This window comes from Lacerta agilis, chromosome 8 (assembly GCF_009819535.1).
Source record: "Lacerta agilis isolate rLacAgi1 chromosome 8, rLacAgi1.pri, whole genome shotgun sequence".
Classification (NCBI taxonomy): domain Eukaryota; kingdom Metazoa; phylum Chordata; class Lepidosauria; order Squamata; family Lacertidae; genus Lacerta; species Lacerta agilis.
In genome coordinates this window covers 2,787,066-2,814,758 of record NC_046319.1, presented here as the reverse complement: position 1 = coordinate 2,814,758, position 27,693 = coordinate 2,787,066, and the positions used below count along the sequence as shown (strand labels likewise).

At 47.8% G+C, this 27,693-nt stretch overlaps 1 protein-coding gene across 3 annotated transcripts in view; it reads right to left on the bottom strand.

The window, feature by feature from the left end:
• Window positions 1–21,623, bottom strand: part of KCNIP3 (potassium voltage-gated channel interacting protein 3) — a 112,806-nt gene extending 91,183 nt beyond the window's left edge. Inside the window, exon 1 of one of the 3 annotated variants that reach the window (XM_033159043.1) lies at window positions 21,251–21,623. In XM_033159043.1, coding sequence (XP_033014934.1) covers window positions 21,251–21,265 — 15 coding nt within the window. In that variant the 5' untranslated portion in view covers window positions 21,266–21,623. Of the gene's footprint in view, window positions 1–9,224; window positions 9,304–9,571; window positions 9,634–21,250 lie in introns of those variants that run through there. The other 2 variants (XM_033159044.1, XM_033159042.1) reach the window with 2 other exon arrangements.
• Window positions 21,624–27,693: the final 6,070 nt, after the last annotated feature.

The following is a 27,693-nucleotide window of genomic DNA, read 5'->3' as shown; positions in this document are numbered from 1 at the left end:
CAGTGCTGTCAAGTATCCCGTTTTCCCCGGGAATCTCCCTTATTTCAAGCAGTTTCCCGCTGCTATCCCTTATTTTTTATATCCCTTTAATTTCCCGTTTTTTCAAAGGAAGCAGCTCCTCTCCCTCCCCCTGCTGGCCAGGGACTGGGAAGACCTCGCCTCCTTGCAGCCTCAAAGCAAGCGGGAGCCATTTCCCACGCTTACAGGCGTCGTAGCCCACGGGCAGCATTTCCAAAATACAGTAAGCCTACTGCGCGCGTTCACACCAGTGCCGCCCACTTTTGCTTCTGGCTCCGCCCACCGCTGCCATGTGACTGTCCCCGGGATACGTGAGGCTGCTGGTCCCTTATTTTCAAATCCGAAACTTGACAGCTATGGGTGTGGCCTGGGGAGGAGGCGTGCAGCTGAGGAGGGTTCCGAGGGCCAAATAACGATGCCTGGAGGGCTGCATTTGGCCCTTGGCCCTGAGTTTCCCCACTCCTCCACTAGGGTAATACCTTTATTTGGACCAACAATATGTCTCATACTAATAAGCCCAGAACTTTGTGATACTTTAACTGTGCCCTACTGCTATTTGGTCCCCCTGTCCTCAATGGGCCAACACAGCTATCTTCAGTTTTTGGAGCAAAACCTCATCTTGCAGTCTTCAGGTGGGCTCTAGTCCTGGCTTTAAGGCAGTGAAACTCCAGGTAGAGTAACTGACATTCCCTGAGAAACCAGGGAACTCTGAGTGATTAATCTGGACTGCTGAAAAGGTGCCTGGTCTGAACTGGTCTGAATTGGGGTTTCACTGGGAAAGGTCCGCTCAGCATGAGACAGGCACATTTCTCATTGTTCTCAGAGTTGTCGCCTGTAATTTCAATGTGTCACCTGACTGCTGAATCACATGCTCCAGCGCAGGCATGATTCAGAAACATGGGGAAGCATCCAGCGTTGTCTTTGGGAGCTTTCACAAGGCACTTTTATCGTGAGCATGGCACTGTTTGCACAGTGCCCACATGGTGATGTCCTCACCAAAATGCCAACCCACATTATTTAAGGATATGGTGTTTTAGCATTTAAAAATATTACAAAATACAAAATGAAAAACAAACTAGTTAAGAACAATAGTTAAAATACATCAAAACACATCAGCAATTAAAATAGAGTTTGCCCTGATAGCAGCCCACTGCACCGCAGTTTTCAAAGGCCTGTCTGAATAGCCAGCTGGGGGAAGGATAACAAGGAGGGAGCCAGTCTCTCCTAAGAGGGAATTCCAACTATCTGGAAGCAGCCACACAAAAAATAGGGCTGCCATACGTCTGGATTTTCCTGGACATTACCGGGATTTCAGAGGTGGAATTTATGTCCAAGGGAATTTCCGAAAGGCAGCACTTTGTCCTGGATCTTAGGAAAGTCAATTAAAAAAATCACTATTTTTTGGCGTTTTTGTATGGCAACCCTACAGAAAAGGCTCTCCTGTCGCTAACAACCGTGCTTCTGATGTGGGTGGGACAGAGGGAAGGTGCTCAACTGAGGACCTTAGCCTCCAGGAAAGTTTGTATACGGAAATACGATCTTATAGGTAGCATTAGCCCAAGCCATATAGGTGATAACCAGCACTGTGAATTGTGCCTCGAAATTGACCAGTAGCCAGTGAAGTTGCTTTAAAAAACCACAACCCCCCTGACTCCTTTACTGACACAGTCCTGTCTATCTTTTTGCTGGATCCTTCTCTCTGTGTGCATCAATAATTCAGACAAGCGTCTCCCCCTTTTGTTTTCGGCATTCACAGGTTGTTCAATATTTATTAGTGTCGGTCTTGCTGCCACCGGCTGACACACCTGTTTCAAAAGCCAGTGGCACAGGAAGATCAAGCTGCTCTTTGAAGGAGGCCCGTTCCACAAAGAGCCACAGAGTCTCCAACATTCCCAAAAATGGTTCTGTCACAAGACAGAACCGTTGTGTCGGAATACGTTGCATGGATCCGCCATAGGATCCACATTTATTTTGTTTAATGAGGTTTTCGGGAACTACTTTTGGTATTACTACGCGCGAAAGCGAAAGCAAGAATGAATAGTTTGGTTCACCAATGAGATTAATCCGCCTTTATTTTATAGTTCCGGTCATGTTCAAAGTTATTAATGAGCGTTAAACTTGCTTCCCGCCTTTTTGGAGGGCAGCAACAGTGATTTTATTGGTTGAGGCATTGATCATGATGTCACGTTTGTTCCTAAATAAAAGGCTGAGGCTCCCCGCTTAGGCAGGGTCATTCAGGATTATTCACGTTCTTTCCGTTTTGCTTTAGTTGGGTTTTAGTTGAAGTCAAGTTTAGTTTAAGGGTAATAGGAGCGGGCTGGATGGGTTGGATGGGTTTTTCCTTTAGTTAGAGTTAGATCGCGGAAGATCATTCGGTTTAGCTTTAGTTAGGTTTCTTTTAGGTTTAGCCTAGGGCTAGGCTTGCGGAAGATATTTCGGTTTTAGTATTATTTAGTTAGCCTCGCGGAAGATTGGGCGCGCAGGGACTTTGAGCTTAGGAGAATTTAGCTTAGGGGACGAGCCTACGCAGGTTCTGCCAAAGCCACTAAAGATATAACCGGTGTCTGTCTTTCTTTGGGGTAAAAGGGGGAGTAAAAGGTTTAAAGTAATTTTTTTATTTCCTTGAGTTAATCTACCTATTCAGATTCAGGGTATCTTCTATTTCTCGAGGCAATATTTTGGTTAGAAGGCAAATAAGAACTCATGCACCTTCGGAGTCATTACCCGGCTTACTCAGTTTCCTTTGGATTGTGAGACTTGGCCGGCGCCCGTGCTCAAAAGCACGCGGAACGCTGGCCGCTTTCCCCGCAACTGGTACCTCGTGCATGAGCAGTCCAAGTTTGTGCACGAGGAGCTCCAGCACTCAAACCCCGACACCGTTGGTCATGAGCGGCAGGCAGGGACCATAGCCAGCCTTAGAGTTCAGGGGGCAGGGCACCATCCATCCTGCTCCATCTCATCCTTCCTTACTACTCTTCTCCCCCCCCATCCTTCATTTACTCACTTCTCTTCCATTTCTCCCTTTCCCCACTTCTCTCCAGCCACTGTTCCTCCCCTCTGTGTTCCAGATCCTCCAACCAGCAAAAATACAACTGCTTTACTCTCCTCTCCCACCTTCCCAATAAGTATGTGTATTTACACAATTTTAAATTGATGGGAGTACAGGTATTAGTGCAAAACATCCATAGGGCAGCAGGTTGGGGAAGTCTGTTCTAAGGGTTCTAACCAGGTGTTCATTAAAGGTAAAAGGACCCCTGACCATTAGGTCCAGTCGTGTCTGACTCTGGGGTTGCGGCCCTCATCTCGCTCTATAGGCCGAGGGAGCCGGCGCACAGCTTCCGGGTCATGTGGTCAGCATGACTAAGCCGCTTCTGGTGAACCAGAGCAGCGCACGGAAACGCCGTTTACCTTCCCGCCGGAGCGGTACCTATTTATCTACTTGTACTTTGACGTGCTCTCGAACTGCTAGGTGGGCAGGAGCAGGGACTGAGCAACAGGAGCTCACCCTGTCGCGGGGATTTGAACCGCCAACCTTCTGATCGGCAAGCCCTAGGCTCTGTGGTTTAACCCACAGCGCCACTCGTGTCCCAAGACGGCCTGAAATTACCTGGCCTGAAATGCCCAGTGTTCCCTCATCCAACTGCTACCTTTGATAGCATGAGGAGCACAGAAGTACAGGTAATTCACAAGTCATGAGCCAGGAAAAATCAAGCAAACAAGGCAGGGCTTCAGGGAGCTCTGAAGTCCCACTCAGCCAGGAGTCTGCACTCAGCGGCTCAGTGTGAATCATTGTTCAGGGCTTATCTCCTTCTAATCAGTCTTTGTGAGAGTCAGACAGGTATACCAATTCCCTCCCTGCATTGAGGAATGGTTGAAGGAGCTGGGTATGTTTAGCCTAGAAAAGAGAAGATTAAAAAGAGATATGATAGCCATCTTCAAATATTCAAGGGCTGTCACATGGAAGATGGAGCAAGCTTGTTTTCTCCTGTTCTGGAGGGGAGGACTCAAGTTACAAGAAAGGAGATTTTGACTAAACATCAGGAAGAACTTGCTGACAGTAAGAGCTGTTCAACAGTGGAACGGTCTCCCTCAGGAGGCTGTGGACTCTCCTTCCTTGGAGGTTTTTAAGCAGAGGCTGGGTGGCCATCTGTCATGGATGCTTTAGTTGAGATTCCTCCATTGCAGGGGGTTGGGCAAGATGACCCAGAGTCCCTTCCAACTCTATGATTCTTTTTCTTTCTTTTTTTAGTATTTTTATTAAGGAGTTACAAAAGTATGTGCAATGTCTCTCTCTCTCTCGTATCCCCCCCCCCGTAACATTTTTGCAAGTCAGTTTCATTTGTTGAGACATTGGGAAGAAAAGGGGGGAGAGATGGGGTTGGGGTCGGGTGACGATGTTTCTATTCTACTTAATATATGTAGGGTTTGATGTCAGCGTTGCTTGTGCAGGTTCTCTGTTGTTCGCTTGTGTTCCTTTGATGGTGAGAGAGGTTGGGGTTCAACTCTATGATTCTATGTGTAAACTCTAAACAAATCCATAGCGGAGTCCCTTAGACTGCTGGATAGCATCTTGTACGCCTCCTTCCAGCAACTCCTGCAGCCAAGCTGGTGTCAAATGTATTGCTGTGTTTTCATTTGGACCACATCAGCAAGGGCGAGAGGAGGATATTGTCGTCTGGGCAGCCCAGGACCTCCATACACACTACCCAGGACTGCACCCTGGGGAGGTCACTTTGGTGCTGGTAACACAGCAGTTTAACTTCACCCCTGGGGGTGCACTCCATTGTCTCTCAAGGCAGAGAGATGCTAACTACTACTACTGAGTACTTCCACATGAGGCTAAATATGTGTTTGATGCCTCTTTCACCCACGGTGCTTGTTGATCATCCTGAATAAGCTCTACGTCCAGTGCTGGAGGCTGAATGTCTCCGAATACCAGCTACTGGGAATCACAAATGGGGAGAGTGCAGTTGTGTTCATGTCTTGTTTGGGAGCCTTCCTACTAGGGCATTTGTTGGCCGCTGTGATGACAGGATGCTGGACTAGAGGGATGCTTTGCCTGATGCAGCAGCCAGGCTCTTCTTATGTTTGTTCTCTCTCTCTCTCATCTATGCTGACTGAAAGAGAGGTTGTCCTCCCCCCCCCCCTTGGCAGAAAAAGTGGGGGGTCAATTGGCATAGCAGCTGCTTCAGCTGGCAGCTGCTCTTTGAGATAAGAAAGGCATCAGTCACTGAAGCTGGCATTGGGTTCACCCAAGAGGACTGTGTGGCATAGGAAGAAGGAGACAAATGGAGAAGGAGATAGAGGAATGCTGGGGTCAGAGGCTAATAGGAAGCTCTGGAGTCCAATGTGGGGGGAAGCAAGAATAGTTTGAGCAAAGGGAAGGGGGGAGGAATTTCAGATTTGGGGGGAGAGGCCAAGTCTTACTGCTTGCCTTTCCCAACCTTGCGCCCTCCACCTGTTTTGGACTACAACTCCCATCAGCCCCAGCAGCATGTAGGTTGGAGGTGGCCGATATGGGTACTTCTGCTGCACAAAGAGTGTTACAACTTCTCATTCAGAGATGGTGAACTTTTGGGCCTCCAGATGTCGCTTGCAGCATTCCTGACCGTTGGCCATGTAAACTGGAGCTGGTGGAAGTTGGACTCTTAAAAACATCTGGAGGTTCCACAACCTAGGTTCGTTCTTGCAACAACCCTATGAAACATGTTGCTATTATTCAGATTTTACACATGGGGGGGGGGAGTCTGAGAAAGGTTGCTTGTGGTCACCCAGATAACCTGTAGCTAAAACAGTAGGAAATTATCCTTAGCACTTATGCAGGACTTTCCAAGTGTTCAAAGCACTACACACCCATGCATAAATTTGTATAACATTTTTGTAAGGAAACCCTGATGGATTATTATCATCCACATGTTACAGATGGTGTTGTGGGAATGTCTCTTAAAGTGAAGGATGCTTGTTCTAAGGACACAAAACAAGTCTGTGGCTGAGTTGAGATATTCAGCCTGGGACTTAGTCCTGTAATCGACCAGCTGATGATTCAAGCAGTGCAGGAATCGAGGTCTTCAAGCTCCAAGTCTTTAGCCCACCCCCCACCCCACACACACACACACCTCTGAATGACCTGCGGGGGGGGGAGGGGAGAGAATGGATTCTGTTGTGGTATTTTCTTATGGATATGCCAAGATTGCGAGCCACTGTGGCTCAACCCACTTCACTCTCTGAAGGCATTCTAAGATATCATGATGAGCTGCCTTAGTGAAGCAGAATCATAGAGGTTGTAAAGTTGGAAGGGCCCTCTTGTCCAACCCCCTGTAGTGCAGGAATCACAACTTGATTCGAACAACCCCAGAAGCAGGTTCACACATGCAGGCTCTCCCCTCAATGGGAGCACCGTGATGCACATGTGGTGAAATGGCTGTCACAGGTCAAAATGCCACAGACAGAATCAGGGGCATGGCATGAAAGTACTTCCAAGACTCTGACGTTATGCCTCTGGTCATGTTATGATGGTGGGTGGCTCAGGTCTCAGCTGTGATTTGCAGGGAGCTCAGACATCTTGTCAGCAAATAAAACAATATGATTAAAAGTGGTGGGGAAGGGCAGGAAATCTGAGAGTGGGGCCCCATGGGACCCCTAATAACAGCCCCGGATAGAATTCTTTTTCGCATTTCCTTTTCATTGAAATGAATGCAACTTATGTTATGTAAATAGTTACATAACTTACGCAACTGACATTAAATAGTGGACAGTGATTTGGGAGAAACCAAACTGCGGCAGAACAGAGACAGCACTGATTGTAACCGATACAGGTGAGAACAGCCTTTTTACAACCTTAGTCCCCAACTCCAGAATCTCCTGAGCAGACTGTTCATAGGCTCTCTTGTCATGTAAAAAAGATGCTCAGACAAATGATACTAAACAGATTAACTGGAAGAGATTTTGAGAACAAGCTAAGAGGGGAGTGAAGGTGATAAAAAGAGGGACAGACATACCCAGGGGTGGAATAGGGTAGCACTGCAGTACATCCTCACTGCCAACAGTCAGCATACACAAATTGGTCGCTGAAACTGGGAGGTGGTGCAGCATTTGCTCCAAACCCTAACTCTCAGGTGGCCACCCCATGCACAGTCCATCAAACTCAGTGGGACTCACTTACTGCTAACATGCAAGGCCTAGGTTAAATAATGCCCCAGAATGAAACCTCAACTGTCTTCCTTTATTGCCAACAGCTCTCTGGGATTTCAGGTGGGGTCTCTCCCAACCCTACCTGAAGATGACAAGGACTAAACCTGGGGACATCTGCATTCTAAACAGGTGGTCTACCTCTGAGCCATTACTTTTCCTCCAATAGGAACACAGGAAACTGCCTTATACCAAATCAGACAGACGATTGGCCCAGCTAGCTCAGTACTGTCAACACTGGCAGTGGCTCTCTGGGATTTCAGACAGCCCCCCCCCCCACTTCACCCTGCCTGTGGCCACTGGAGATTGAACATAGGACCTTCTGAAGGCAGAGCAGATGCTCTGCCGCTGAGCTGCAGCCAAAATACAGGCGGCATTTTTAGAGCATCTTTTGTGTGTTCAAAGCCCCTTCAGCGACATTATCTCAGTCATTTTTACAACAACCCTGCAAGGTGAGTCAGTGACTATAAGTATCACCCCCAGATATGGGGCAGAGGCTGAGAGCAGTGGCACACAGCTACCTAGTGGCAGGGGTTAAGGTTAGAAGCAGCTCACACTCTTAGGCAACACCAACTTGTTGCTCAAATGCTGCCTTGGCAGATTGCATGGGAGAGGGGTTAGAACAGAGAAATTAAGGTTAATGGTGATGATGATAATGTGAGGAGGAGAAAAAGTCTCCTCTATGGAAAACAAGGAAAGACTTTGCATAACACGGGGGGGGGGGGGGGGAGGCGTGCCAAGTGACCTCAAAAAACCCAAGGAGGTCACTCTGACTTCCAAGCTCCTCTGCCAGACTCCTGTCACTCCAAACTCTTCTTCTTCTTCTCAGCCTAACCTACTTCACAAGGTTGTTGTGAGGATAAAATGGGGAGGAGAACCATCTTGAGTTCCTTGGGAGAAAAGATTCTCTGCAGCAGAGTACTGTCATAATTGACTCAAAATATTTTGAGGGGAAAGCTGTAGAAGAACAGCAGAAGAACACCTGTTTTGCAGGCAAAAGATCCTGGGTTCAATCTCTGGTTTCTCCAGGAAGAGCTGGGAATTTCCCCCACTTGGAAACCATGCGTTGGCAATTCTGAGCTGTGTCTGACTTGGTATAAGCAAGCTTCCTTGGCTCCTGTGTTCCTGTAGTTTGGTTTGCTTTGTCATTTTAATTTTCTTCTTAGAAACAAAATGCAGATGATCTGCCTGGTTTGTCTTAATTTGGGAAAGTGGTAGGTCTGGAGAGTGGATGGAGAAGATGGCAATTAAAAGGGTAAAATAGTGAGGGGGGAAAGGGCATGCTAGAAAAATCCCCATATAAGCTGAGTGTGCAGTGGACTTTGCAGTGCAGGCAGGAGTGGGAAGACTCAGTCAGCTACCAGCCCCAAAATGCCCCGCTTCAACCTTCCTGGCTTTCGTTGGATCCCTGGTGGATGCATGTCCTTAAATGAACACCAGCTTTAACAACACTTTGCAGCATTCTCAGCTGTTCAAAGCCCAAGTCCATGTGCATTATTTCAGTAATCTTTGCAATAACCCTGTAGGATAGGACAGTCCTCTTATTGTCATAGATGGCTGCCTGCAAGAGGCCACCTTGTGAGCCAGAGACCAGATTCAAACCTAGACTTGCCTAACTTATGGCCAGTCCTTAGTAGCCAGTCCTGGAAACAGGAGCTCCTGTCGTAGAGAAGCATGAAACTGTAGAGTTGGGAGGGGTGCCGAGGGTCATCTATCCAACCCCCTGCAATGCAGGACTCTCAAAAGGAGGTCCCCCTTGCAAATTGAAACCAGACCCTGCTTAGCTTTGCAAATATGCTGGCAGTTTTGTTGCTGCACCACTGGTGCCCTTGTTGCACCCTGGCCTGCCTTGGCAGACCCATCTGAACCTGTTCTGATGGGGGGGGCAAACCCCACCCCCGCCTAGAGCACTTTAAAGGAGGCAATGCACAAAGCAGCAAGTTTGGAGATCGCTGAACGGGCTCAGAAAGTTCCTCGCTGACCTTTTATTTTCTCTCTCCTCCACCCTACTAACCTACCTTGCAGGATTGTTGTAAGGCTGAAACGAAACCAGACTGTGGTCTCAACATCAGAAGTGCTGTAGAAGCACTTTAAAACCAACAACAGCAACAGTTCCCAGAACCTCCTTCCTTCACTCACTTTGGGCCCCGCTTCCGGCGCCCCCAAAGGATTGGGGGGGGGGTGCCACCCTGGAGACAAACTTTCCCTTCCTTCCGCCTCCCACCCCAACGAGCTTCAGCGAGCAGCAGCAGCGAGCGCCTGGCACCCTTGGCACCCGGACCCATCCCACGCATGCCTTGGCACCCCTCGAGGGGATCAGCCTGGCGCCCCCCTTGCAGCTGCCTCCCCCGCCGGACCCCATTACCTGCATGGCTGGCTTGGCAGAGCTTCTGTGGCGCGGCAGCAGCAGCAGCAGCAGCAGCAGCAAGAGGACGAGGTGGCGGAGCTGGCCGTGATGTAACACGCTGGGCACCGGCGGCGGAGCGCGCCTCGTCCCCCTCCCAAGACGGCAGCTGAGCCGATGCCGAGCGAAAACCCACCCGCCGCCCGCCCGCCTGCACGGCGGCGGCGGCGGCGTTAACTCCCTCGGCTCCTTGGCCTCGCAACGCCCCCGCCCAGCCCAGGGCGCGCGGACGCGGCAGCGGGAGGGGCGGGCGGGCAGGTGCCTCCTGGGCGGCCGGCAGCAGCAGCAGCAGCAGCAGCAGCGAGCCCAGAGACAAGCGCCCCGCTCTCTTGCCTTCCTTCCTGCCTCTCGAGGGTTGCCAACTTCTCTTCGCCCACCCCGCTCTTGTGCCCTTTCACCGAGCGGGATCGGATTCTGCCATGGCGGGGCTCGAGTGGCAGTTGGGGGCGCTGAGGGGCGAGGAAGGCCGCCTCTGCCCAAATGCCCCCACCTAAAGAGTTGGGTCCTTTCTTTGCATTTGGGTCGTAGTTGGCAGCCCCTGGCACCCCCAGTACTTCCGCTAGGTCCTCGTCATCCCCATTCAGCTGGGGGCCGCCTGAACCATTTCTCATCCTATCTTTCCCCAACTACTTTGATGGGAACAGGAGTTCGGATAAATTTGCAATGGATGCCTACTGATATTTCTATTTCTAAATTAAATGATGGCGGAGACTGAGCTTAGTTGGACTCTGCTGGGACTCAGCCTTAGAACAGCCTTTTCCAACCTGGTGCCTTCCAGCTGTTTTGGACTACAATTGCCATCAGGCAGAGTCATACAATGCTGAGGCTGGTAGTCCAAAACAGCTGGAAGGCACCAGGTTGGGGAAGGCAGCCAGTGTGGCATAGTGGTTAAGAGCAGTAGACTCATAATCTGGGGAACCGGGTTTGCGTCTCCGCTCCTCCACATGCATCTGCTGGGTGGCCTTGGGCTAGTCACACTTCTCTGAAGTCTCTCAGCCCCACCCACCTCACAGAGTGTTTGTTGTGGGGGAGGAAGGGAAAGGAGAATGTTAGCTGCTTTGAGACTCCTTAGGGTAGTGATAAAGCGGGATATCAAATCCGAACTCCTCCTCCTCCTTCCTCTGTCTCTCCATGTCCTGGGGACCTTCACACCAAGAGCTCAGCACAGGGAGAAGCCAATCTGCTTGTGGGTTTCAAGTGCCCAGCGAAACATGCCTCAGTGGCCACACATAACACCGGCCATCTCAGGCTCATGTCCCAAGAAAAGGCAGCATTAGGAGTAATGAGTATTTCCCAATGGCTGGAAATTATAAAGCCTAACCATCTCTGCGTTGCAGGGGGTTGGACTAGATGACCCGGGATCCCTTCCAACTCTACAATTCTATGATCTCAGCTGAGTAAATAGCAATACAAAGCATCCATGAAATGAACTGATTGCTAAGTGGAGGCCCACATACATTTCCCCTCCTCCGCTCACTCACATAGCCTGCTTATCTGCGGTGCCACGGCCTATTCCCTTTTCTACTGAACCCCATCCCACCAACAACACACCACCCCGTCTCTCCCTAGGATTCGCATGTGGGCAGTTTTTGTGCTGAAAATATCTCAGCAGCTGGAAGATTTGTGAACGTTCCATTGTGCTCCAGCACCCTTCATTCAATGGTGAGTGAGAGCTCATTTTAGTTAGCTAAGGACAGAGCTCCTGCAGGCGGTTTCAGAGACCCACCCCAAGACCTTTTGCTGCCTGAGGCAAAGGGCAAGATGGCAGCCCTTCCCATTCCACATATGCACAAAACTTAATTGGACCAGGAGCTGCATCTTTCTTCCATGTGGAGATGGGATCGCACCCTCCATTGCACCTGGGATAAGCCCCCTTTAGGAGTGCAGCGTAAACTGGGAGACACATCCTAGCTCAGTCCTGCAACAAAAGAAAATGGGAGGGGCACGCGCAACTTCACTCCCAAGCCTCTGCGGGGATCGCTCTGCTGCAGCAGCATGGGGAAGAGTTGCCCCCCCCCCGGTAGCGCGCAGCTACGGCCACCCCAACACTATCCGTAGTAATTTGGGGGCACTGGGCAGATATTTGCACCCTGGTGCCGCATCTGCTAAAGACGGCCCTGCTGGTAGGACTGGCCTTGTGTTGTGTAGCAAAGTCCCCTTCCCCTTTGGGTAAATTTGTGTAACTTTGGAGATAAAGTGCCGAAAACAAAACTGAAGCCTCCAGTACTATTCCTCCGCAAAACTACATATTCTGTGTTTTATTTGATACTGTACCCTGTTCACCTCTCTACAGCCATAAGTGCACCCAAAGGCAAGTCTGAGCTAGTTTGACTTCATTAATAGATATATAGGAAAACAAACCCCAATCCAATACACTGTATTCTAATTCCACGTTGCTCTCCTGCGTTGCACACATCCACCCTCTCCAATATGTGCTGAGCCCTCCCTCCACCCCATTCAATCAAAGAATCATGTCTAAGCCTGGAGAAAACCATTATTAGCAATGGGAACTATAGTCCATACTTAGCCAAAATGTATGATATGCCTCAAGGCTGTCCCATTTGTTTTCTTGCTGGTTTCTTTTTTATAGACTTATTTCAGAAAAAAGAGCTGGGTCCAACTGAGGAACCAAACTGTCAAACCGTTAACATTACAAAGTGCCATCAAAGTCACTTTGCTCCAAGAAATGATGTGCCTGTCCCTCTTGTTTGCTTCATCTCAGCCTTCCGCTTTCTGAGCTGAGCTGATATTATACTTTTCAGATCCACCAGCATTTGACAGAGGTTGAGAAAAGGTACAGCTATTTTAGATGATGTAAGCAAAGGGATCCAGCATGGGCTTGATCTTAAGATGTAGGAAGCTGAGATTAAGGAACAGTGAGTGTGCAGCACATAAACCACACACACACACACACACACACACACACACACAAACACTGTTCCACTTCCACCAAATACATTCTGGGATGTTAACTTCATTCCCCTACAGTCTCCTGGGAATATACATATTCACATTTAGACACATAATGTCATCAGGACATGTGATGCAGGAGATCTCTCCTGCTCCTAAAAAATAGCATTAATAGCTGATGATATCTGGTGAGGTGTTCCAAAAAGAAAACCCTCAGTGGATTTTGTTGTAGGGAGTGGACAGCCTTCCTGGAAATTTCACCCCAGCTCTATGTCAGATTAGGATGGTGTCAAGGTGGAGCCTGCTGGGATAAAGTTGCACTAGGATGGCACCTAGTGGGTGAGGGCAGAGGCTGTCTCTGCCTCGTGCCTTGGGGATGGTGCTCGGAGAACATTTAAGGATTACAGCTAAGAGCAAAACTCAAGCCAAGTTCAAGTGGTGCAGGGAGTTGGAGCTCAGCGCCATCCACATATTGGTGACAGCTCAGTCCAAATCTCCTGATGGCAGCTCCCAACAGCTTCAATTAGATCTCAAAGAGCATGGGAGAGTAGACTGAGCCTTGTGGGACCCTGCAAGTCAATCTCCAGGGGAATGAGCAGGAACAGCATCTGGTGATAGGATCGGAACCACTACTACCAGACAGGGCCTTCGACACACAATCCCTGAGGTGGCCCTGGAGGATACTACTAGGGTCATTGGCATCAGAAGCTGTAGAGGCAGGGCACGCATACCGCCCCAGGCGCCTGATTGGCTTTCTCCGCCGCTGAGCACAAAACAGCCTCCTTTAAGGCCTTGCTTTGGCACTTCCCTTTCCTGCAACAAGGCATTCACCAGTCCCTGACACTACTCAGTCAATCCCCCACCTAGCTTTTATCAAGCAAGAAGGACAAGAACAGAGAAAAAAGGGCAGTCTGCACCCCAGTATTGAATTTGAAAACTCAGCACAGACACCAGCAATGATAGTTTCACATTAAAGGTTTCCCCTTGATTGAAAGTGAGATCAAATACATCTCAGGGTGAATTCAGGCAGTGATGCAACAGTGCCCTGTTGTGAGGCCAACATTTGGCACCCCACCCTACCCCTCCTCTCACCTTCTGTTTGGTTCTCCATAATCAGAAGGGGCAATTCTGTTCATCATCCCTGGAGCAGAAGAGATTGTCAAACCATGCAGAACAGGAGCATAGTGGGAAATTTCCAAAGCCCAGGTGCTCTTTCTTCATGGCAACCCCCAGAGCCACACATCTTCTAAGACTATGCAACAAAAATGAATTTTGACCAATGCAGACACTGCAACATCAATACAAAGCCAGATTTTCTCTCACTTCCTACCTCCAAAGTTATGTAACATCCAGCCCGATGAAGAGCTCTTGGTGGCTGAAAAGCTTGCTGCATTTATGTGACATGACATTTCGTCATAATGAAGGAACTTCAGCTAACAGAATCTGCCTCTGTTGAGCTCATTTATTTGGTGGGTCTCTCCCTGAGCAAAGTTTGTTTATTTGGCATGCAGAGAATTGGAAAATAGCCCCCCCCCCGAGATGTTGTCACTGTTCCCTGCTGTGAAATAAGTAGTGGCACATCATCCCTACTCCACTGATGTGGAAGTTCTGTAGCTGCACTTTTTCCTTCCAGAAGGAATGCCAGGATGATCCGTTTGACACTTACAGACAATGGAACTGGTCCTAAAGACAAATGGCTCATTCATAAGAATACAATCATGCTTGACATTTATACTGCACTTTAGAATGTTCCAGGCAATATGAGGAAAATAATACTGACCTAATTTGCAGAGGTGCTTTAAAGGTTCCTCTGGGATGAGAACTCCAGACCTAGGGGCCCAAATGTGCCCTTCAAGACCTCTTTATCAGACTCTCCCCAGGCCACATCCTCTCCAGACCCTCTTCATGGGTGTTTTTGCCTGGCTGGAATGTGCCCTTGAACCCAGACAATGCTTCTTGCATTACTGGGTGGAGGACGGAGAGTGATACGTGAGTGTGAAGAAACTAACTTTGCAAGTGTACAAAGGCAGAATTCACACTTATTGCTCTGGTTGTTTTTGCCCCTGGCACTGCCCACCCGTGTCAGGTGGCCCCTGCAAGGTTGCTGAGAAGTGAATGTGGCCCTTGGACTGAAAAAGGTTCTCCACCCCTCATGCGAGGGGCAGAGATAATAATAATAATAATAATAATAATTTATTATTTGTACCCCGCCCATCTGGCTGGATCTCCCCAGCCACTCTGGCCGGCTTCCAACAAATATTAAAATACATTAAAATATCACAGATTAAAAACTTCCCTAAACAGGGCTGCCTTCAGGTATTCTCTAAATGTCAGGTAGTTGTTTATTTCCTTGACCTGTGATGGGAGGGCGTTCCACAGGGCGAGCACCACTACCAAGAAGGCCCTCTGCCTGGTTCCCTGTAGCTTTGCTTCTCGCAGTGAGGGAACCACCAGAAGGCCCTCGGCGCTGGATCTCAGTGTCCGGGCTGAACGATGGGGGTGGAGAAGCTCCTTCAGGTATACTGGACCGAGGCCATTTAGGGCTTTAAAGGTCAGCACCAACACTTTGAATTGTGCTCAGAAACATACTGGGAGCCAATGTAGATCTCTCAGGACCGGTGTTATGTGGTCCGGCGGCCACTCCCAGTCACCAGTCTAGCTGCCGCATTCTGGATTAATTGCAGTTTCCGGGTCACCTTCAAAGGTAGCCCCACGTAGAGCGCATTGCAGTAGTCCAAGCGGGAGATAACCAGAGCATGCACCACTCTGGTGAGACAGTCCGCGGGCAGGTAGGGCCTCAGCCTGCATACCAGACTCTCTTCAGCTGTTTTCTCCGTGCCACTCATAAGTGTCTAAATCTCCATCCTGTAGCTGTTCCCCCACTTCCCAAAGAAATGCATTGCACTTTCCTCATACAGAAGGTTGTCCCGACAAAAGCAGGCATAGACTCCTCCTTTCTGAAGGGGAAACTTACAAAATCACTATGAATAGACAATTTGTATCTGGCAGCCTTATCACATTTATTTGGACTCTGGGATCTAATTATAATTGCAACACAACTCCTTCTGTCTCTCTCTCTCTCTCTCTCTCTCTCTCTCTCATTCTCCATCAGCCAGAAGCAGCTGTCTGATTTTGCTGGTGGAGATGGAAATCTCTGTGGGGAATGAATTCCCAGTCAGTGTTCCAGCAGCAGAGGAAGGAACACTTTTATTTCAGTGCTGAATAAAGAGAGATAATTTAGGGGACATTACTTTCACCTCTGGCTTGCTCTCCAAACTTTCACTAAAAGCTCCCCTCCGTACCAGCAATATTTCCTTATTCAGAAATAGCATTAGTTCACCAACCAACTATCCTCCAGTGGTTTTGGACTCCAACTTGCACCAACCCCAGCCAGTGCTGGATTATCCAGTAAGCAGACTAAACATATGCTTAAGGCACCAGCAAACAAGTGTTGCTGGGTTTAAAAAAAAAATCGACTTTTGACATAAAAAGTCAAAGTAGTCTTCATGGGAAGAAGGAGAACTTTGTTAGACTTCCTTTCCTACTCAGGTCAGCAGGGAGGATTGGACCCTACTCTGCCCTTAAGCTTCCATTGTGCTCTCCTTGCTCCTTAGCCCACCCAAATGCCAGTATCTTTCCAGTCCAAAAGACATAGACTTTTGTCCACATAATAAGTGTACTGTAATCCATGAAAACATATGCCATAATAAACTGGTTATTCTTTAAAGGGCTGCAAGACTTTTTTTGCTGCAATTGACTAATACAGGTACCCTCCTGGAAATGGGTCCAGTCCCAAAATTAGCTACTCTAATAGCCTTCAAAAACTTGGTGCCCTCCAGATGTTTTGGATTCCCAACTCCTGTCATCAGCCCCAACCAGCAGGCTTAGCTGGGGCTGATGGGAGATGTACTGTACTGTACTGCAAACCAACATATGTAGGGTACCAGGATGGAACAGGTTGCCCTATACAGGTGACTTCCTGCTTCCACAGGGGTTACGTTCCCGGGTACCACGCATATATGTGAAATCGCATATGGTGGGAGCACCATTGGGTTCAATGGTGGGTGGGATTGGGAAAAAATCAAATTTCCTGAATACACCTATTATTATTATTATTATTATTATTATTATTATTATTATTATTATGCTAAGTGCATAAAGCTGAAAACGCACTAGTTGAACACATGTAATTTTGAGGATGCCTGTAATGACCACAGCTGCCCTCAACAATCTGTTGATTTTGAACTCTGTCATCATTTTGTTTATAGGAATTAAGAGCCAATCTGAATCCAGATGTTTAACCAAGTGTATAGCGGTCCATGGTTGAAGTTGTGTTAATATTTCTGAAGCAGGGTCCCTGTCTCCCTCATCCTAGAGCTCCCCAATCAGCATGAAATAGGAGCTTTTTGCCGCCCCTCTTCTCATCCTTTGTGCTGATTGGAGCCAATCAGAGGGGAAAGATGTGTGATTCCTGTATTGAAGAAGGTTGGACTAGATGGCCCTTGGGGTACCTTATAACTCTACAAACCTATGATTCTGTGAGGTGAGTCAGCCTCTGAGGGTTGGTTTCACTAGAGAAAGCACACAGGAAGAACACCAAGAAGTTGTTCTGTAGGCTCAAAGTGAAGCATTTAGGAGATCTGAAATCACAAGGCGCTTCAGATTCAAGAGACTGGTGTGCAAGTTCTGTTACATACATTGGAGCTTCAAGGAAAACATCAATTTATGTCGCTCTGAAATAAGATATTGGAGCACTCCAAAACACTTGCCCATTTATAAGGCCCAGAAAACAGTAGATCTAGCTGAAAGGCAATACAGGAAGATCTGCACTTATTGTTGCAGTGCATCCCTAATTATAATTATTATATAATTATATTGTATAATATTAGAAGGTTGCATAATCTTAGAAGGCTGGGCCTTAGCATGGCTGTGAGGGGATGTGGCTGTGCCTAGCGTGAAGGGACCCCCCCACCCCGACACTTCTGAATTTGCTACCTCACTACTATGTTTAACCAGCTGGAGAGATAAAATGATGCAGCGTTATTTGAATGGCACGGGTGAGGAAGTTTCTTTGAATTTCAAAGCCCTACTTTCTCTCTCTCTCTCTCTCTCTCTCTCTCTCTCTCTCTCTCTCTCTCTAATATGAAAATCTCAGTCCTTACAGTTTGACAGGTGTTACATTTTCAGCTACACTATTTTTGTCTCCCTTTGCTGGCCCAGCCCTGATGCCTGATTTGTTCTCCTCCTAGTCTTCAAGTGTGCATTTTATCCCTGACAGCTTTTGAACTGCTTTAGTTTTGTGATAATGATAACAATTCAGCACAGCATGCGGGTACATGTGATCACTGAGCACGTGAGGAGTCCCATCACACTCGGTTTACTTGAGGAATGCAGAAGACCAGTGTTCCCCCGCAGGAACAAGGCCTCTCACACAACCACAACAGGGCAGATGGTATCACAAATGTTGTCAGATGGCTGCACCAACCCAAATAGAGGCATATTTGCCACACTTCTGTTCTCATATCAAAGATAAATTACCAAGCCCCTTCACCCCCCCCTCTCTCTCCCACCCCCCACCCCCAGAACTGCACATTGCTAAAGTAAATGTACAGTGGTGCCCTCGCAAGACGAAATTAATTCGTTCTGCGAGTGCTGTCGTATAGCGAAAATTTCGTCTTGTGAAGCACCAACGGGGGAAGAGCAGTTTGACGAAAAAGAAAAAAAAAAATCGCAAAAATTTTTCATCTTTCTTGCGAGGCAAGCCCATTGGAAAATTCGTCTTGCGAGACAGCCTTTCGCTAGCGAATGCCTTTCGTCTAGCGAGTTTTTCGTCTAGCAAGGCATTCGTCTAGTGAGGTACCACTGTACTGTCTTGTACTCAGGGCAAATCCACACCAGGCATTTAAACATCAAACAACCATTCAAATAAAAATGCAAATAAAATACATTCAGTGCACATTTAAAGCACAGGGCTTCTCCCAAACAATTCTGGGAGCTGTAGTTTGTTAAAGGTGCTGGGAATTGTAGCTCTGTGAGAGGAAGACCGGTGTCTTTGGAGGAAGTCGTGTTTTATTGTTGCTGTTTATTAATTATTGATTCATTAGTTCTTTTGCCACAGCAAACAAGCACATAAATTAAAAGCAGCATTTAAAAATCAATATAAAAAAATGTGTGCCAAGTGTGTTTTCAGTGTATGGTGTGGATCTGCCTTCAGTTTCTTGGGCAAGTTATACGGCTTCTGTGAAATGGGCATTATGCTGCAGCAAAACAAGGTGGAGGGAAAGGACTGGCTACAAGTTTAGCACTCAGATCACAACTCTGCCTTCCACTTTGTTTCTTGAGCAAGCGACTTGTCTCTCAGCCTTCTGTGAAGTGAGCAATCATTATTCAACTACTGGTCTGGTGAGTTGTGTTTCATAGTGGAAGAAAAGTAAAATCTAAAAAAGCTTGGAAGCACCTTCCCACATAGCAGTCATTTTGTGGTGGTGCCCCCCCCCCGACCCTTTGTCTAAATTCCAAAGGTGCCCATGGGCCCCAAAGGTGGTGGGACTCTGTTCTGTTCTTTCAGTTGTGTGCTATATGCATTTACTCTGCAATAATGGCCGCTCACTGCTTTCCTGGGGGGGGCGGTGCTTGCAGTCCCTCATGCTCAGGCCCCGATCCCCATTGCCTGGCCAGGCTCACTTCCCAGCATTGCAGGGAATCCTCCATGGCCTCAGGATCTTGGGGCGGGTTGTCCACTAAAATCCCTGTTCAAACAGGCCAATCGGTGGCTGCTCACGGAGGGCAGAGCCTGGGCTGCCATACATCCAGATTTATCCTGGATCTTAGGCAAGTCAAGCTCAACAACTTTCGTGGTGTCTTGGTTTTTACTTTTTGAAATATGGCAACCCCGGCAGACCCTTGGCTGCTCTGCTCTTTACGGGTTTAAAAGTCAAATTGGTGTTACTTCTTTTCATTAACCGGTGTGATTATTTACTATCACTGCTCAAAACACACCTCAGCATCTATGGTGCAGAAAGTGCATCCTTACACATCCTGTAGAGAGCATGTGTGTTGGAGAAAAGAGGACATATCTACCCCCCACTCCGAAATATTACTTCTGGAGACCTAGCAGGAGAGGTCTGAACCCTGACCATGATGTTCCAAGACGGGCACCAGACTGTCCCTTGTAAATAGGGACACAAGCAGGAATACAGTGGTACCTCGGGTTACAAACACTTCAGGTTACAGACTCCACTAACCTGGAAGTAGTACCTCGGGTTAAGAACTTTAATTCAGGATGAGAACAGAAATCGCACGGCGGTGGCGCACCGACCCCATTAGCTAAAGTGGTGCCTCAGGTTAAGAACAGTTTCAGGTTAAGAACAGACCTTCGGAATGAATTAAGTTCTTAACCAGAGTTACCACTGTACATGATATGTGGCTCTTCATCCAATGAGAAAGGGAGGCCAAAAGATCTAACGGAAGGACAAATTGGAAGTGTAGGATACATATCATTTAATTATACATGATTACACTTGGACTGTCTCACACATGCCAATACACCTCTTGATTTCTGAGCAATTAACTGCTATAAACTTGAAGATAGTTCATACATGCAAGTTGATCGCTGCAGCATCGAGTCACAACTGGCATGTGTGGATATGGCACCACAGATAGAACGTCCACATCACCTTAAGCCAGTGGTTTTCAACCTGTGTGCGGTGGCACTCTGGGGTGCCTTGAATGATGGTCAGGGGTGCCGCGGGCAACACTGGCCTCTGTCCCTCTTTCCTTCCCTCCCTCTTCTAATGCCCTCTTGCATCTCTGCCTCCTAAAGGCGTGCACAGCTGTTTGCTGCAGCAGCCCTGGCTACAAGCTCCCCAGGCGAAAGGTGCCTCTGGGGCTGACCAGGAGGTGCTTCCCAGGCCCCTGTGGGGCAGTGTGAGGAGGCACCTCTTTTGGGGTGGGGGTGGGGGGCAGCTCAGAGACCAGGGGCAGAAGCTGCGGCTGCTCAGAGGACTCCCAAGGAGAGGGGAGAAGAGAGGAGGCTGGGGGAACCCACCACAAGGGAGGGGTGAGGGGCTGCCGGCTCTGCAGGCAAGGCGTGACATATAACTAGGCTCCTGAGCCCCACAGGAGTCTGCAGAAAGAATGGAGTTGGTCAAGGGAGCCGTGGACCCAAAAAGGTTGAAAACCTCTGCCTTAAGCAAAGTTTTCCAAAGGACTCAGTGCACACATTCCATGCCTGCTAGCAGTCACCAAGTGTAGGAAAAATGAATTCTAACCAAGGTACGTGTGAACTAGACAACTTACGATCACAGGAAGAAGCACCATGTATTCTTTCACTTTTATGCACTTTTTAAATTTTCCTATAACCAGCTGCCTGCATTCAGAAACACAAGACACGCATTTGTGCAAGAAATGCACCACTTACACAACTTTAAGACTATGGCTCTAACCATACAGTCCATTTAAAGTAGTACCACTTTAACAGTGATGACTTCCCCCCAAAATTATGGGAACTGTAGTTTGCTACGGGTTGCTAACCGTCCAGGGGTCCTTTACCTTTTTTACAGTTCCCAGTGTTCTTTTGGGGGAAGCCACTGCTGTTGAAGTGGTATAAGAGTCCTTTAAATGGAAGGTGTGGATGTGACCCATGAAACCTTACGAGGCAGAGATTTTCTTCCAAGCACCTGCCACCCCCCACCTTCAGGCTTCACTTTCGCGTGGCATTTACGTACTCACCAGGTCCTCAAACATCTCCTCGCTGGAAACTGACGGTGGTTTTCAGCCGTTTTGTGGATTCAATCCCAATGTGGGGGTTGGTGGGAGGTGTTTCTCTCTCTCTCTCTGGCCTACAAAATCCAAAGAGCTCCGGCTGTTGCTCCTGCCACTTCCCTCGGAGTTATTCCCTTGAGGCTGCTCTCGCCAGGCCTGCCTTGGCGGCTGAGCGAAGAAGAGGCAGGAAAGTGGAGCGAAGGTGGCCCTGCCAGCTGCCTTTGTCCTTGTGGAAGCATCCTCGACAAAAGAGAACACCCCCGTGCCAAGTTTACCTATCGAACCATTATTCCCACTCTCTGTTAGGCAACATGCCAGCCTAGGCTGCCAGTTTCCATAGCAACCAAACTCTCAGCGCCCCCCCTTTCCCCTCCCCTTTTGCTCTCTCTTTCCTAATGCAGCCCATGAGCTGAATACATGAACCCCGTGGTCCCTGCACAGACCGCCAGGGGGATTTAAAGGGGGCACCCCCTATCAATACGGAGGGGTCAGGGTCCGTAAAAGGCAGAAGTTCTTGCTGCCTGTGTCTGTGGAGACCTTGACCGCAAGGCCCCTGTTTTCACTTCCACACACCAAGGAAGGAAAGGAGACGGGAAGAACACAGAAGTGAGGGAATTGGGGCCAGCCAGAGGGCCAGATTCTGATCTCCCCCAACCGACAGGAGCCAACTTTGACCTGTGAGTGGGGCCACCCACCCACCCATGGACGTAGCCAGGGTTTTTGTTAGGGGGAGCAGGACTTTGTGGGTGAGGCAGAAACAACATGATTGGTCAGTTAGTTAAGTACTGTATGTCTAGTGTTTTACTTGATGGGGGGGGCACCAGCCCCCCCGGCTACGCCCATGCACCCACCTGAAATTCACCTGGCACTGCAGTGACCCCAAGGGGCCAATTTTCATTTGCGCACATCACAGTTTGAAACCTCGCTGGGTGGGACAAAGGCATGGGGAGCTGCAGGTGCAAATTCTGCTTCCAGCAGGGAGTTCCACCTTTTAATTTGCAATGTCAGGGTAGGGCAAGTGGGCATGGCTTGGGTGATACACCCCGGCAGGGTGAATTGGGAAGCCTGGTGGGTCTACTGCAGGCTGGAGGTTCCCCACTGCTGAGATAACAAGAGAAGCCATCTCAAAGGCACACTTGAAGTACACAGGGACACAAGGAGCATACTTCCACTTGCCACATTCCCAGAAAGCCCTAGTCCAAGCAGTTTCCCCCTTGCCCTGCTCTTTTCCCAGGGAAAACCTGCTCTTTAGCTCTAAATCGGAACAAATAGCAACCTGCAGAAAACCTGATTGCTGTTTGCTCCAACTGAGCACTAAAGAGGGTTTTTTCGGGGGAAAGCAGTGGGACAAGAGGAAATGAGGATAAGTCCTAAAAGTATTGGTCTATCATGGAACTGTGGAGTTGGAAGGAAACATGAGGGTCATCTAGTATTGTCTGCACTGACTGGCAGAGTGCCAGGAAGGCAGGGGGAGCAACAGTAGGCGGAACCAAAGCAAATAGCAGTCAGAGCCATCCCCTGATTGGTTGTAAGAAAGGAGGCACGCTGCTAGGGGCTGGCTGAGAGCACCTTGAGGGTGGTGGGGCAGTGCCCCATATGCCCCAATGTTCTAGGCTCCACTGTCTGTCTAACTAGACATCAGACAGAAACTTTATGGGGGGAGTATACCCCAAATTCCTCTTTGTTTTGGGAAGAGGTCTGGTAGATGCTGCAGATCAGGGTTCGAGTACATACTGTACTCTGCATGCAGCTCCCAGGTTCAGTCCCCCACATCTCCAATTTGGAGGAGGAAAGAGTCAGGCAGGAGGGGGTGAGAAATGCCTTGTGCTGCCTGAGACCCTGGAGAGCCACTGCCAATCAGAGTAGACAATATTGACCTCAATGCCCAAAATGAGTGTTGTAGAAGGTGGCAGCTTTCAATATTATAACTGGATTGGAGTCCCAGACCCACCTCTTTGGGTCTTACCCAACACTGTGCACTTTGTCTTAGCCAAGCTGACGGGCAGCTTTCTGGACCCCACCTAGCGCGTATGTTGTCATAGGTTTTCAAGATATCATGTAGAACCAAAGGCAGACCGAAGCACACTTGCCATCTTTGAAATCTATCCTCTACCACGGCTCCATTTTTCCTTTTATTGCTCTCTCTCTCTCCCCACCCCACCCCCCACCCACGCTGACACCAAAGGCTTGTTTGCAACAAACAAGCCAGCACCTCCTTTCTGAGGCAATGTAGGTGCCCTTGTTTTCCACAAGAAGAGCATCTTGTCTCTGGGGTATTAGTAGATCCCTGTCTCCCCGTGTCCTTTTTATTGAGTCTTTCATGTCAGGGTCTCAAAGTGGCAGCGGAAAAGCAGTAGGCATTCAGTCTGTGTTGAGCTTTTCTCCGAGAGAGAAGAATTTGCTTTTGTTCTCGAAGATCAGCTGAGATTATACTCACTGTGCAGCCTTCAACTGTTAACAGATTCTCTACTCTGAGATGCTTGACAGCCAGTAACCTCTTTTATCCTGGAATTATCTTTCAACAATTTAGCAACCCCATTGAGGCAAAACACGGACTGGGCACTTGTTACAAATGGGCTCAACTTCCTTCCTGGTCCTGCCGCTTGTCTAGCTGCCTTTCCCAGGACAAGACAAAAAGCACTTACAGCAGCAACCCGTGCAGTGGCAAATCCATCTTGATCTCTCCCAATCAGATTAAAAAGTGGATGCTGTCCTTAATCGGTGACCTCACCTTAAAGCTGTCAAGTTATACTCCCTTTTGTTGCCTCCCACCTGCTTCAGTTTTGCAGATGTTCTGCATCTATCAAAGGAATACTCCTTGCCCATTTTCATCAGGGCTGTTGCTTCTCAAGGATTAGCAAGCCTTGCACTCAGCTCTGCAGGAATCAATGGGTTGTTTCCCAATTTCCTTTTTAAAAAATAGATATTTTATTGGTTTTTTTATAATAAAACAACATTCATAAACTCCAACAAAGCCTGCAGTGTTAGATGCATACACCACACCAGTCACAGAGGAGGAGGAAAATTGAGTGGGGAGCCTGTCAAATGTAATAGAATCTTTGAATGGCTCATCAGTGCTTTAACTGTCCATGGCATAGCCATGAGAGGTTGGGGATCTGACATTATATCACTTCTGTTTACATAGCTGATATACGGGAATCATACCTTGTCAAAATGTTTGTGTTTAGTTCGGCCTCTAACAACTCTTCTGTTTTGCGTTAGATGCTTGGAAAGAGTCAGGTCCCAAACTTCCCTTGCAATCCCATCCCTTTGGGGGTCTTTCCAATGGGAGGCCATCTCTAAATGCTAAACAGCAAAGTAGTTAAGCCCTTATATGGAACCCACTTCAACTGAATCCAATTAGATGTTGGCTGCTTCAATACATTTTGTGGGTGGAATTCAGTCACATGCTAGCAAATTCAGGCTGTGCAATTAAAGTGGATTTTGTGCACCTCCCCACCACAAGAACTGGACTTTTTGTTTGAAGGAAGGTGATGGGGAAAATGCGAGATAACACTTGCTTGACACAACATGGCATAACCTTCCTGCAAACAAATCAGGTGGATCGTTCCACAAATGGATTGTCTGGAAGTGACCTGAGAATTATAAGCCCCATGCGCATGTTGCTCACATGCCACCACTTTCAGATGTGGTTGTTTTTAGTGTTATTTTATTTCTGTTTTAAAATGATCATTTTTTAAAACTTTGTAATTGCAGGTTGCCCTGGGCATTTTTCCACAGAAAGGCAGAACACGGGGTTTAATCAATAAATCACCTACCCCTTGAGAGCCACTGCTACTTTCTGTATGTGTACATCTCACCATTCCCTTGATGTGTTGAACAAAATTCATGGCTGATGCTTTAATGAACGCAAGCGTGTGTCAGATACTTTGAGCAACCTCAGTCAAAGCCAAATGTGAATATAACATTTAAGTGTTTGGCATGTCTCTTTCTCCTATTGCGATCTTTTATTACAAAATACAGGCTATTGTTTATCTCTGTTAACTATGATGCACTACAGATCAGTGCTAGAGCAGAAAGGCTTTTTTCTGAAGTCCTGGAGAGCTGTTACTAATCAGTGTAGACAGTAGTACTGAGCTAGAGAGACCAATGGCCTGACTCAGTGTAAGGCAATGTGGCCAGGATTCTGCTTTTCACTGTTACTTTCACCTCCATCTTTCATGGAAAGTTTTGACCAGCTAGTCATCCACTGATGATTTTTTGGGATGTGGTTGTGGGGGTTGTTCTTAATGCAATGCCAGCCCCTTTAAGTGTGAAACCATTGCAGTATCTACTCGGACTGCATCTCAGTGCCTTTGGTCAGCCTGAGAAAGGAAATGTCAGTAATGTGCACATTAAATGTGACTGCTGCCATCTCTGTGCACTTTGATGATGGTACTCACCATCCTTGAGTTGAGGAACAAAAATTTGTGTGTGGCTGTGGGTGTTTGGAATCTACATGGATCAGCCACAGGATGGGATATGAATAATATATACTGCCTCAAGGCCTCTTTTTGCAGCTCAGCTCTTGAGCTATCCTGATTATAAGAGGATCAGAAGTAGACAGCTCTATTTTTACCCACAGAATAAACAATTGCTTATTATTTCATAGCAGATGCCTTGCCATTTGACACTTCATTGTCCCAAGACAGACATGTCACACAATATGCAATCGCTTATTGAAGCTGGGGTTGTGGGGTTGTTGTTGTTGTTGTTGTTGTTTTGCAAAGACCACCTCACCCCATGACTTGCATAGAAAGATAAACTCAGCCATCATAATGTGCTGAGAGAGGGTGGAGGGGGTTAATGGTTTGTGTTGTTCTTGTTTTTATTGTGTGTTTTGTGTTTTTATCTTGTCTTTTTATTCTGTGAACTGCTATGAGATCTACGGATGAAGGGCAGTATGTATGTACAGTGGTACCTCTGGTTAAGAACTTAATTCGTTCTGGAGGTCCATTCTTAACCTAAAACTGTTCTTAACCTGAGGTACCACTTTAGCTAATGGGGCTTCTCACTGCTGCCATTGTCCCGCCACCACCCGATTTCTGTTCTCATCCTGAAGCAAAGTTCTTAACCCTAGGTACTATTTCTCGGTTAGCGGAGTCTGTAACCTGAAGTGTCTGTAACCTGAAGCGTCTGTAACCCGAGGTACCACTGTATGTATGTATGTATGTATGTATGTATGTATGTATGTACAGTGGTACCTCGGGTTACAGACGCTTCAGGTTACAGACACTTCAGGTTACAGACTCCGCTAACCCAGAAATAGTACCTCGGGTTAAGAACTTTGCTTCAGGATGAGAACAGAAATCGTGCGGCGGCAACGGGAGGCCCCATTAGCTAAAGTGGTACCTCTGTGTCCTCCATGCAGCCATGCAAAGCAGCAGCGGGGGTGAAGGGGTGCCTGGGCAGAATCCTAAGGACCAGAGGGCTAGAAGAGTGCTGTGCAGGATCCTAGGGGAGCACTGGAGAGAATCCACTTTCCTGTTGACCTTAGCTGGCTGAGGAGTTTGGAGGAGTAACAGCCGTGAGCCATCGAGGGCCAAGGAGAGGGAGCAGTCGTCTGCTTAAGCAGGAGCGTGTTGGAGGGTGAATAATACATTTCCACAAAAGAGTACTATCCAAACTATTAAAATATAATTGCCCATTCATCAGAAGTGACAAAAGGAGCAGACTTCAAGCAGCTCTTTCTGAAGAAAGGATAAAAAATGTTTCCTTCTGGGCTGCCTTTTTTTAAAAAAAAACTGGCAATGTATTTTAGTGTCCTTTTCAAAACTATTTCTGTTTTTAAAACACACACATGCTTAACTGCCTTGAGTGTACGGTAGTCATTGCCAACCTGGCGCTCTCCATATGTTGTTGGACTCCAGCTCCCATCAGCCCAGCCATATGACACTGGGACTGATGGGAGGACAGCCGTGCTAGCTGGACCTGATGGCACTTGGGAGTCTAAAACATCTGGAGGGCACCTGGCTGACAAAGCCTGGCATAAGGTCCTTTTACAAACCTTCTTTTTCTTTAAAATAATAATAATCTCCAGCTATAAAAAATACCACTTGAAAAAGCTCCACCAGATTATAACAAACTAAACTGAAACATTTGGCAGATTATAGCTTTCAGCGGATTTAATCCTGCCGGAGAAAACTGCTGTTGTATTCAAATGCCCTGCCAGAAGGTAGCTAAAATTGTCTGCGCTTAGCTGGTTTAAGAGAAAACAAAATGTTGCCAGATCTAGTGAGATTTAGGATTCTAGAAAATTTCAGGCTGGGGAACAGACAATTGTTTTTCAGGGCATGTTCACATGACCGTTTAGTCCGCATTTCCTCTGCTAGTTTTTGAAACCACATTTGCGTGATGTTAGCCACAATCCATATTGATGCTGTAGTTTCTTGACAAATACTGCTGTTTGA